Genomic DNA, 12,883 nt, shown 5'->3' on the forward strand with positions numbered 1-12,883 from the left:
AAAAAAAAAAAAAAAAGCCAGAGACAGGTGACTCTTCCTTTCATCTGAACACTTAGGGGTCACTGTAGGGTTATTAATTGGCCTAATTTCAATACTGTTGTGTCTCAAGGAATAGGGAGGCCTGAGAAGAGGTAGAGAGAGAGATGGGGGAATGGCAGGTTGGTAAAGCCGTCAGAACACACAGAAAGTTTATCAATTAAGTTTGCCGTCTTGCGTGGGTGTGACTCATGGCTCCCCAAAACAACTTAAACATCAAAGATTACTGATTACTGATTACCATAACAGATACAATAATAATGAAAAAGTCTGAAATATTGCAGAAATTACCAAAATGTGACAGAGACACGAAGTGAGAACCTGCTATTGGAAAAATGGCACTGACAGACTTGCTCGATGCAAGGTTGCCACAAACCTTCAATTTCTAAAAAGCATATTACCCATGAAGTGCAATAAAATGAGGTATATGGTCCCCCAAAATACCTAGACGGTTAGTTTTAAGGTATCTTCAAAACATTAAGCCTAACTGAGGGTTAACACTAACAAACATTTTGGTAGTTCTTTGATATCCTTGCTCTAAAAGGGAACTGTCTATGGATTCTAATTCAAAGTCAAGAGTTGGAACTTGAAAAAGTCATCTTGCATGATCCTGTGAAGAAGTGGTTGAATACAGAGTTTTATATTTTCAATTGTGAGTATCTTGAGAGATATTTCTAAGAGCTGCTAAAATGAACAAGAGTACAATCTCAAATTTCATACACACAGTTGATGAATAAGAATGTATAAAAAGTTAACAAAGTTAAAGACACATAATCTTAACTTCAATGTCACATAAATATGTTCCCTTATTTAACAAATTAAAATCAACAGGAGAAATAACACATATGCAGTGAAAATAAGCAACAAAAAACAAAAACAACAGAGGACAACACTGTAAGACTGTCACTAGCCAGTGTTAAGACAATAACGATGATGTAAGTGAGTTAAAAAATTTAGAAATGGTTATAATCCCAAGATGAAACAGAGATGTGCTATTCTTATTTTGTCCCTGAGGAAAATAAGGAAAGCAAAAAAGGAATGTCTTAACTTTCCCATTCCCTTTCAACTTTGAAGCATGGCTTGAAAATATGAGTGAACTGCATTTAGGTTATTGAAAAGTTTGAGATGAAGAGAGGATGGGAAGTTGAAGTGTCAGCAATAATTGAGGAAAAACAACAGGGTCATACATTTAGGCTCTTTCTGTAAATACCATAAAAACACCTAACATAATCAGGGACATTTGTAGGGATCAAGAAAACGAATAATGTTTTGCAATTTTAAATAATCATAGCAACAATAAAGCACATTTCTATGATTAACTTTTAGTATAAAATTATCATTTTCTTATAGCTGTTGAAATTTTTATTGCTTTACAGTAATAAAGTATCATCTAAGCATTCCATATTACCAAATGGGAATGAATGAGATAACCCCCTAAACATTACCTACACCTAACTATGGAGTTGGTATCTTGGTCTATGTGAGTGTCTGCGGTACACAAAATAAGTCTTTCCTTTCTCATACAGAATTAAGATGACTAGTTATTCTACTCAAGTCTCTTTCAGATTAGGCAAGTTTGTTCAATTCCTGCCCCTTCTACTCTAATTTATATATGAATGCAAAAAGAAAGTTCTAAAATCTACTAAAGGTTCCCATTCTTATTTAACTACAGTTCTACCACAAAAACTAAGCCATGCCTAAAGCTTATTATTATTAATACCTAGGCACAGTCACTGAAATATAGCCATCAGAAATTTTCATTACATAATGAATTAATCTAAAGTTTTAAAATTGCTACTCTAGTCATTAACGGTATTTTTATTAAAAGAACAATATTTACCTTAACATTAAAATTTTAAGATACCTTATAGCAAAAGTTCTCTATTTTTTTCTGCTCTAACACACCTGCAGATATGATACACCTACCAGTAATATTCAATCACTATAGCAGTAATTCTCAAAGGAGGCGGCTACATTAAAAAATTATCAACTGCTTTCTATAAAAGGCTTTTGATAATCATGTGACTTCAGAAAAGCTTAGCTTTCTGAAATAACACAGAAGGAATATCAGTAAACTCCTACCTGTTCTGGCATAGCTCCATGTTCAATTCCAGTCTTCAATAATCTGTAGCAATTACCAAACAGATCCCATTTTGTGAGATCATGAGCGCTAAAATAAACAAAAATGCATTAACTTTATTCTAAAGTGAAAGGAAATTTAAATTTCCACTCAGTTTTAGTGAGTGGAAGATAAAATAACTTCATTTTCTTGTAGAATTGAAAAAGATCGATAAAGGAAATGTTCAAATGCTCAAACTTAAAAAAAAAAAAGGTGAGTAGAAAGAAAGAAGCAAATAAAGAGGGACAGAAAGAAAGAGAAAAAAAACAAAAAAGAGCTAATACTTGGAATTTATTGAAGAAATCAACAATAATAAAACCTCACACATTTAAGTGAAGGTTTCTACCACTTCTGACTGTGATAATGGTGACATTTTAAATTCTCATGAGCACTACTACCAGAAATTGTCCTTTTGACACTGGCTGGCAACTTTTATTTTTAAACAACAAAATACTTTTCAAAATAAGAGTTTGGTTTCTCCACTGAATTTCAAAAAATGTACTTGTATATAAGAAAAGGTTTAGATTTTAGAAACTGCTTCTTAAATCTAAAGTATTCATTATTGTAAGAGGTACAACTCAACTTTCTTTGGACAACATGGTTCTCTGTTTTTCCTTCTTCATGGAAAGACAGGCATATCTCATTACAAGGGACATACAAACTACAATTTGAGAACATGTATTTCATTGATCTGAGTTTTATTTTCCCTATTCAAATCCAACTGTCCTGTCAACATAGTAAGAAAACAATAACCAACCAAATAAGAACAATTCAGGAAAAAAGCTTACAAGAATAACTTCCATGGCTTTCCCCAAAATCTTATTTCTTTTTTCATCTCTTTATGTTGACAGAAAAAAATTGCATATATTGTGTACGTGTCATTCTAAAATACGTACACATTGTGCAATGACTAATGAACTAATTAGCATACGCATTACTTCACATACTTATGTTTGTGTGGTGAGACACTTAAAATATACTAAGTGATTTTCAAGAATACAATACATTGTCATTAACAATAGTCACTATGTTGTACAATACATCTCTTGAACTTATTCCTCTTATCTAAGCTTTTGTATTCTTTGACCAATATCTCCCTAACTCCCCATGTTATTTCTTATTTAGCAAGATTTCTAAAAGCTGATACTAATTAAAATTTATACCACCTTATGAAATAAGCCCATCTAATTTTTTCTTTTTTTTTTCTGAGACAGGGTCTTACTCTGTTGCTCAGGCTAGAGTGCAGTGGCATCATTATAGCTTACTGCAACCTCAAACTTCCAGGCTCAAGCCTCCTGAGCCTCCTGAGTAGCAGGGACACTACAGGTGTGTACTACCAAGCCCAGCTAATTTTTCTATTTTTTGTAGAGATGGGTCTTGCTAGATTGCTCAGGCTGATCTCGAACACCTGGCCTCAAGTGATCCTCCAGCCTCGGCCTCCAAAAATGCTGGGATTACAGGTGTGAGCCACCACGCCTGGTCCTAATTTGTAAAATAATACTAATTGACAAACTTTTATAGTGTACATTCATTACATAAAGTGATAAATCTTCATTACACTAATGATAAATCTTACACCTTAAGCAATTAAATAAAAAAATTCATCTAGAGAAAATACGAATAAAGAAAATACATCATCTCAGTATTTCTCTAAAATTTTCCATTGTTATATGAATGTCAAACATTACAAATACAATCAGTCTGTGTATGTTGGCTAGTATATGTTATTCACTAAATCTACTTTATCTTCTTCTTTCTGAAATGAGATCTTGCTATACTGTCCAAGTTGGAGTATAGTGGCTTTTCAGAGGTGCCATCATAGCACACTATGGCCTTGAACTACTGGGCTCAAGGGAGCCTCCTGTTTCACTCTCCTCAGCAGGTGGAAGTGTGCATGTGCCACTGGTGATGTGCCACTGGTGCATGAGCATGTGCCACTGGTGCATGAGCCAGGTGGCTCACCACATCTACTTTAAAATAAAATGACGTACTTGTGAAAAGAAGTTAACCGCTTTAATGTAGAAAGAACGTTGTAAATATCATCATCATCAGCTTCTTCTCCCTATAAATAAAAAAACAAACATTATCTCATTACCACAACTTTACTCACGTCAAATTCACATTAGAATATTAATGCTGCCTAAAGAAAAATTCTTTTTAATTATATAAATAGTATAAATGCACTATCGGTAAATAAAAATAAACAAAAATCAGAAAAACCAAAACACCCATAATCCCAACATCAAGAGATGATCAATTTTTGCGTTTTAAATAATGCTGTGATAAACATAACTTTGTACACTTTTCTGATTCATACAACAGGATAAAATCCTTGAAATTAAAATTGCTGAAAGGGTATATAGATACTTGAAAGATTTTTTAATAATTATTTCTAATATTTTACTGATTGTCAATTACTTTTGTAGCCTGAAAATCACAATGAAAAATCATAAATAATGGTTGAAAAAAATGAAAAGTTCCAACAGTAGCGAAAGGGTCTTTTAAAAATCAGTTATACAGATTAAAAAGAAAATTCCATCAGCCTGGCTGTCAGAGTACAGAGAACTATGGGGTTCCAGATTGCCTCATACAGATCAAAAAGAGAAGGCAAGAGGAAGGGATCATAGAAATAATTACAAAAATTACCAACTGGAGATGGTTACTGCTATCTTGGGTACACCACTGGTGAACAGGCATCTCTTATAAGCACACTTAATTTGTATGCTCTATTCATCAGCACATCATAATAATTCAGTAATATTAAAATGCAAATTAGGTTGCAGGAATAGGAAATAGTGAGTTAGGAAAAATCAGATCTTAAAAATATTTTTCTTAAAAAATAAAAGAAATCTAGCTTTTATGAAAAAACTTTAAAAATAAAGTATAATTGAAGTTGATTGTTATAGGAGGCACAACTGCAACAAGGCTGCTAAGTTTGGAAAGGGCTAGAGAATTTTACTAGGTTCTATTTTAAAAAGAAAATGATTTACACACTCAGCTATCTTGAATGATTATTAGTCAAAATTATTATTAGCCAAAAGTACACATTAACTTTAGAACAGACCTCTTGTAATAGGTCTTCCACAGAATGATTGAAACGATCTACAAACTCATCAATCAGCTGGCTTCGAGCTATGTCAACTCTGTTCTGGATGGTATACTCTTCACTGCATAAGATGCTATAGGTTTTACTGCAGGCTTCTAGAACATCTGATTCTACATGTTTCTCCACAACAAACTTAATCTGTTTTAACAAAGCATCCAGATGCTGAGGAGGAAAAAAAGAAAAACTGTAATATTTACATTAATGAAAAATACAGATTAGTATCTGTCAAATAATAAGCCTACTGAGTACATGAAAATAAAATAATCCAGTTAATAAAACTATTACAATAGCAGAATTTTAATTTCATAGTGTCTTACCTTTTCCATTCTACCTGTGCTGTAGATTTCTAAATCAAAATACTGTGGAATTTGTAGCAAGTTTGCTACCTTCTCTGCATCTGCAGAATACTAGAAGCAGCAGCAAAGAAAAAAGCATTAACAACTTTAACAGTACAGTGAAAGCAAACTCAATGACATATTTTAACTAAACTGTAAATAAAACTATACCTTTGATAGTAACATAGGAAGTGTGATAATAAAATGCTCAGTCAATTTGTTTCTATCATCAATTTGAGTTTTCCTTTCTTTGGCAGTTAGCACCTAGAAATAAGTGAAAATAGGAAAAGAATAAGAGTGTCATGCTAATTTATAAATCTAAAATATAACATATTAATAGAACGATGAAGCACTGGCAGATATCGAGCATTTTAAGAAGAGCTTAAACTAATTACTGAAATAAATATATCCAGGCTTATGCAAATTATTATATAACATGTACCATTACTTTATCAAATAGCTAAAGTTTAGGCAAACTACTACTTGTAAGATTAAATAAAAACAAACATTTCTATAAAACCATAATTACCATTATAAAAATATTGGAACGAATCACAAACAATTTTTCTAGGGTTTTAATCTCACTGTGTTAACAGTGATCTTTGCTATGTTCAACACACGTATACTTTTTACGTATTTTTTATTTTTTTCACACACACTTTTTAAAGTAATGCTTTTCAGATACAATCAGAAGCTAATAAATTTTCCCTTATTTTAGAAGCATATACTAAAAATATCTCTAGATTGAGTCTCCTTGTAACTAAGCTCATAAATCTGTTGGGCAGAAATGTATAGCCTGTGTTCTAGGAACAAATTTGAGTGATAATGCCTATCACTTCAGCCTGTATTCAAACTGTTAAACCATAGGTGGTTTCAAAATTAAAATATTAAAATGCAAGCCTAGTTTAAGACAATCATTTCCTTGAATTATTCTGCATTTTGTTATCATCTTGAAGGGATTTACCCTCATAATGTTGAATGGTTTTATACAACAGAAATGTCTCAACATAAATTGCCACTTTATAAATGTGAACTCCAATGTTTAAGAATATGAGCAAGAAGTAATAGAGCCTCCTATCTGACTGTTGTTCAACCTCTTAAACATATAAAAACTAATGACTTGGGAATGATCTACCAACTATTGCGTTTAGTTCTGCATAAAGCAATTAAAGGAACTACATAAAAAGTAGAATATATGTCTAGGAATGTATTCAGGATATTGAGAAGTCTTGAAATTCATCTGACAACAAAATTCATCTGACTTTAGGGAAATAGCTATTTTTGATTAAATGATCATTTTGTCAGGAACTCCACATACATGAACTCGTTTAACCCTCACAATATGTGAGGGGATAGCAAAGAGTGGCATGGCACCTATGAAGGAGGAATTTGTCAATATCTAACAAAATTGTGTATTCATTTTTCCTTTCACATAGAAATCCCACTTCTGCTAATCTATCCGACCAACATATATGCACAAGATTATTTACTACACATTATTTCTAGTAGCAAAATACTAGCGACAATCTAAAAGACTGTGAATAGGTGACTTTCAGTAGTACATCCATCTAATGGATACTACATAGCCAGAAGAAAATGAAGATCTCCAAATAAAGATATGGAGTGATCTCCAGGATACACTGATATAGAATAGAATACAAAAGTACACTTCTGTGTTTTGGATATGGTTTGTTTGGCCCCACCAAGTTTCACATTGAAACTTGATTCTCAAAGTTAGAGGTGGCTCCTGGTAGGAGGTGTCTGGGTCGTGGGGGTAGATCCTTCATGAATAGCTTGGTGCCATTCTTGTGGGAGTGAATGAGTTCTCACTTTTAGTTTCTGTGAGAACTAGCTGTTGAAAACAGCCTGGCACTTTCTCCTCTCTCTTTTGCCTCTTCTCTTGTTATGTGATATGCACACGCTAGCTCCCCTTCAACCTCTGCTATTAGTGGAAGCTTACTGAGGCCCTCGTCAGAAACAGACGTTGGTGCCATGTTTTTGTATAGACTGTAGAACTGGGAGCTAAATGAACTTCTTTATAAATTACCCAGTCTCAGGTATTTTTTTTATAGCAATACAAACAGGCTAATACATACACTGTTTTTTGTAAAAGATTGGAGGGGGGCAGGTGGAATGGGAACTACAAATACATATATCTGTGTCTTTACTTATATTTGCAAAATGAAACACTGGAAGAATAAACCAGAAACAAATAAAAATGGTTATGGTAGGAATGAAGTGTAGAGGGTCATATATAAGTAAGATTTCTCTGAATGTATCTTTTTACACGGTTTTGACTTTGTTAACTCTGTAAATGTTTTACCTACTTATAAAACATTAAATGGAACCATGGTTCCCTGGAGAAATGGCTGATTCCTGTGCTAGCGCAGTATGGAATCCAGACTTCAAGATAACCCCCAATGATTCCCACTTCCTTGGTATTCATGCTCTTGTAAAGTCTCTTCCAACAATGAATAAGGCTAACTTGTGTAACCAGAAGGATATTGTGAAAATGATATTGTGTGATTTCTGAGGCTAGGTTATAAAAGTCACCTCCTTATCTGGCTTACTCTCTCTTGGATCATTCACCTTTTGGGAGGTCAGCAGCCATGTCATAGGAACAATCAAAAAGTCCTATGGCTAGGTCAATGTGGGGAAGCTCTAAGATCTCTTACCAACAAGTCAGTAGTGACTTGCCAGCCACATGAGTGAGCCATTGTGGAAGTGGATTATGCACTTCCACTTAAGCCTTTAGATGCTAAAACCCTTGCTAACATCTTGACTATGCTAAGCCATTCCCAAATTTCTGACCCACAGAAACTGCACGAGATAATGAAGGCTTATTGTTTTTAGCCTCTAAACTTTGGAGTAATTTGTTACACAGCAACAGATAACTACTCAAGCACTAAAGGTAGAAAGTGAACTTGGGGTATCTTGATATGACAGAAAGCAAGAAAGTGCTCAATAAATATGTGAAAAGGAAAGAAATTAGCCTGAAAGGGCTATCATTAGTCAAAGTTGGGATAGTTTATTTTTTAAAGACTTTTATTATGAAAAATTTCAAAACCACTCAATTAGAACAATGTGGCCATTAACATTATATCATTCTTGTTTCATCAATTCTCCTAAAGCTTTCTTTTTCTATAGCATTTCAAGGCAAATCCTTGTAAAGCTGGCCCCTTAACAACATAGGTTTGAACTGCACAGGTCCACTTATACATAGACTTTTTTCAATAAATGCATTGGAAAATTTGTTGGAGATTTGGGACAATTTGAAAAAACTTACAGAATAACTGCATAGCCTAGAAATAATGAAAGAATTAAAGAAACTTAGATACGTCATGAATGCACAAAATATATGCAGATTAACTAATCTGATTATTTACTACCTTAAAATATACACAAATCTATTATAAAAATTAAAGTTTATCAAAACTTATGCACACAGACTGTATGTACATGGCACCATTTGTAGTTGAGAGAAATGTGAAATAAACATAAAGATGCACTATTAAATCACGGCTGAAGAGAATTAACTGTAATACATACTGTACTATTGTAATAATTTCATAGCGACCTCCTGTTATTGCAATGAGCTCAAATTTTGCAAGTATCTGCTTAAAATGCCATGTGACACTAAGTCTCTCTACATAAGTGGCTGTTCTCTCCAGTAAACTATATATCACAGTAAAAAGTGATCTCTCATGGTTCTCATGTATTTTTCATCATGCTTAGCACAAGACCATAAACCTTGAATAACATCATGGGACCCATATGAAGTGCTACTAGTGATGTTGGAAGTGCTCCCAAGGAGCAAAGTTATGACATTACAAGAAAAAACGGAATTGTCTGTTACGTCTGTGGCCATGGATTCCTCCTATTTCAAGATAAATGAATCCAGCATAAGGACCATTGTGGGGGAGGAGGAAGAAAGAAATTTGTGAAGCTGTCTCTGCAGCTATACCAGTGGGCACAAAAACTGTGCATTTTGCAAAATACTGTTTTATCTTGTATTGAAAATGCAACTTTAATGTGGGTGCTGGATTGTTGTAAAAATGGCACACCTATAGATTCTAACATGATGCAAGAAAAGGTGAAGTCATTATTTGACAACTTAAAGCAACAGGAAGGTGAAGGATCTAAACCTGGACAATTTAATGCCAGTAAAAGATGGCTTGATAATTTTAGACAGATATTTGGCTTAAAAAATGTCAAGATAACAAGAGAAGCAGCTTCTGCTGACCAAAAGGCAACAGACAACTCTCCCACAAGTTGGTAAGAAAATCATTCAGGAAAAAGGATATCTGTCTAAAGAGGTTTTTAATGCAGACAAAAGTACCCTATTCTGGAAAAAAAAAAATGCCACAAAGGACATTTATTAGTAAGGAAGAGAAGCAGTACCAGGATTTAAGGCAGGAAGGGACAGGCTAACTTTACTGTTCTGTGCAAATGTTGGGTTTATGATCAGGATTGCCCTTATCTATAAAGCTGCCAATCCCTGAGCCTTGAGGGCAAAAGATAAACACCTGCTGCCAGTCTTCTGGTTGTATAACAGACAATGAGAACCCTTTTTCTGGATTGGTTCCACTGATGCTTTGTCCCAGAAGTCATTAAGTACCTTGCCAATAAGGGGACTGCCATTGAAAGTTCTTTTGATATTGGACAATGCCCCTGGCCACACAGAACTCCATGAGTTTTCAAAACCCAACGTGTTGAAGTGGTCTACTTACCCCTAAATACATCTCTAATTCGGCCTCTAGATTAGAGGATCATAAGAAACTTTAAGGCTTGTTACATATGGTACTCCATGGAAAGGATTGTCAACGCTAGGGAAGAAAACCCCAGTAGAGAGAACATCATGAATGTCTGGAAGAATCAGACCACTAGAGATGCCACTGTTGTTATAGAAAAAGCCACAAAAGCCATCGAGCCCCAAATTCCTGCTGGAGAAAACTGTGTCCAGGTGTTGTGTATGACTTCCCAGGATTTATGACAGAGCCAATCAAGAAAATCATCAAAGAGATTGTAGATATGGCAAAAAGATGGCGGGGGGGAAGTGAAGGGTTTCAAGATGTGAATCTTGGAGAAATTAAAGAGCTAAGAAACATCACACCAGAGAAATTAATAGAAGACAACTTGGTGGAGTGAGTGCTTACAAACCAGGGCCAGATAATGAGGAAGAAGACATGGAAGAAGCAATGCCAGGAAACAAACTGACATCAGATAATCTAGAAGAAGGCTCCAGTTATTCAAGACCACTTTTGATTTCTTTTTTGACATAGACTCTTCTATGATATAGGCACTGAAATTAAAGCAAAGGTGGAAGAAGTATTGGTACCATATAGAAACATTTTTATAGGAATGAAAAAGACAGAAATTATGATGTATTTCTGTAAAGTTACACAGTGTGTCTACCTCTCCTACTTCCCCTTCTGTCTTCTTTAGCTCTTGTACCTCTGTCACCTCTGACACAGGACGACTGATCCCTCCTCTTCCTCTTCCTCCTTAACATACTGAACACTGACATGACGACGATGAAGACCTTTATGTTGATCTACTTCCACAAGGATTTCTGACTGTACCGAGGTGGTGGCACGCCTAACCCCCTAACTCAAGGGTCAACTGTATATAATTTCACCCCTAAATATTTAAGTATATCTCTAACAGATGAGGACTTAAAAATAAAACTTACTATCTTCAAAAAAATTAAACAATAATTTCTTATTATCATTTCACATGCAGTTCACAGTTTTCTCAAAAATTGTGTTTTTAGTTTGTTCAAATAAGAATCCAAACAATTAAATTTGGTTAGTATGTCCTTTATGTTTCTTTAATCTTTAATAGTTACTCCTTTTCCACATTCTGAATTTGGCTAATTGAATCCCTGTAGTCTCATTTAACACATTCTTCTATCCTCTTGTTTTCTCAAAAACTGGTACAGTATCCTTTATCCAAAATGCTTGGGATCAGAAATGTTTTGGATTTTGAAATTTTTTGGATTTAGAAACATTTGCATTATACTTATCGACTGAGCATCCCTAATCTGAAAATCTGAAATGCTCCAGGGAGTATTTCCTTTGAGTATCACCCTTCAGATTTCAGAGCATTTTGGATTTTTGGATTAGGGATGCTCAACCTGTAGTTACTCTAGAATCTATTACATTCAGATTCTTTTTTCCCTCAGGAATATCTCAAAGGTGGTAATCTCGCTTTCAATGGTGTTAAATCAGTAGGTTCAAGTAATGAAGGACAAATCTATCTATTATGAAGTTCTTCATCAACTTTTCATTGATGATTATTGTCTAGATTTATTATTTCACTGGGGTGACAAAACAGTAATATTTAAATTCTATCATTTCCTCTTCATTTATTGTAAGTGATAAGTCTACTGAAAAAATCTACCTCACCAACTATTTGGTTACCCTGAAATCTTTTTTTTCACCTAGTTTTCAGTGTGCAACCCTGAAATCTTAGTTATCACTAATGAAGGAAAGCTGAACATTATGTGCCTTTCTGATGTGATGCAATATGAAGTACAAAAAATTACTTTTGCCAAAAATCTATAACCTGACATGATCAAGCCTTTAGCATTAACTTTCAGGTCAAAGAAAATTCATGATGGAGAGAAACAAAAAGTGTCATGAAGTAACAATAAAAGAATCAGAAGAAAACAAAATTTTTTTCTGTTTGGTTCAAATTGTCAACTCTGTTGTTGAAGCATTTATGTCCCTTTCACATCTCTTGGTTCTTGTTTCACGTATTTTGGGGCTCTGCTGTTAGGTGTGTATACATATATAATTGTTACATCTTCCCAATGTATTGACTCTCTTATCTTTATAAAATGTCCCTGTTTTCTAGTAATACTTGACTAGTAACATTACTAGCCCATCTGTCTAATGTTAATAATCACTCCAGCTCTCTTAGGGTTACTAATTGCATATAGTATATTTTTGTCATTTTTACCTTTTTTTTTTTTGAGACAAGGTTGCTCTGTTGCGCCCAGGCTGGCATGCAGTGGCATGGTAATAGCTCACTGCAACCTCGAACCCTGGGCTCAAGTGATCCTTCTGCTTCAGGCTCCCAAGCAGAAGGCTACCATGCTCAGCTAGTTTTTAAATTTTTTGTAGAGATGGGCTCTTGCTATGTTGCCCAGGCTGATCTCAAACTCCTGGCCTTCAGTGATCCTCCCACAGTGCTGGAATTACAGGCATGAGCCACTGTGCCCATGCTACCCTTTTACTTTCAACATATTTTTGTCTTTAAATCTAAAATTTGTCTTTTTGTAGA

General features: G+C 34.4%; 1 protein-coding gene across 1 annotated transcript in view; it reads right to left on the reverse strand.

Annotated features, from left to right (window-relative positions):
• STAG1 (stromal antigen 1) overlaps positions 1-12,883 on the reverse strand; it is a 318,641-nt gene that overhangs the window by 74,885 nt on the left and 230,873 nt on the right. Inside the window, exons 16-20 of the mRNA XM_012663393.1 lie at positions 5,768-5,860; positions 5,579-5,668; positions 5,220-5,423; positions 4,147-4,217; positions 2,119-2,206 (exon numbers count right to left, since the gene is read on the reverse strand). Coding sequence (XP_012518847.1) covers positions 2,119-2,206; positions 4,147-4,217; positions 5,220-5,423; positions 5,579-5,668; positions 5,768-5,860 — 546 coding nt within the window. The remainder of the gene's footprint in view (positions 1-2,118; positions 2,207-4,146; positions 4,218-5,219; positions 5,424-5,578; positions 5,669-5,767; positions 5,861-12,883) is intronic.

The sequence above is a fragment of the Propithecus coquereli genome, unplaced genomic scaffold, assembly GCF_000956105.1.
Source record: "Propithecus coquereli isolate 6110/MARCELLA unplaced genomic scaffold, Pcoq_1.0 Scaffold12, whole genome shotgun sequence".
Lineage (NCBI taxonomy): Eukaryota > Metazoa > Chordata > Mammalia > Primates > Indriidae > Propithecus > Propithecus coquereli.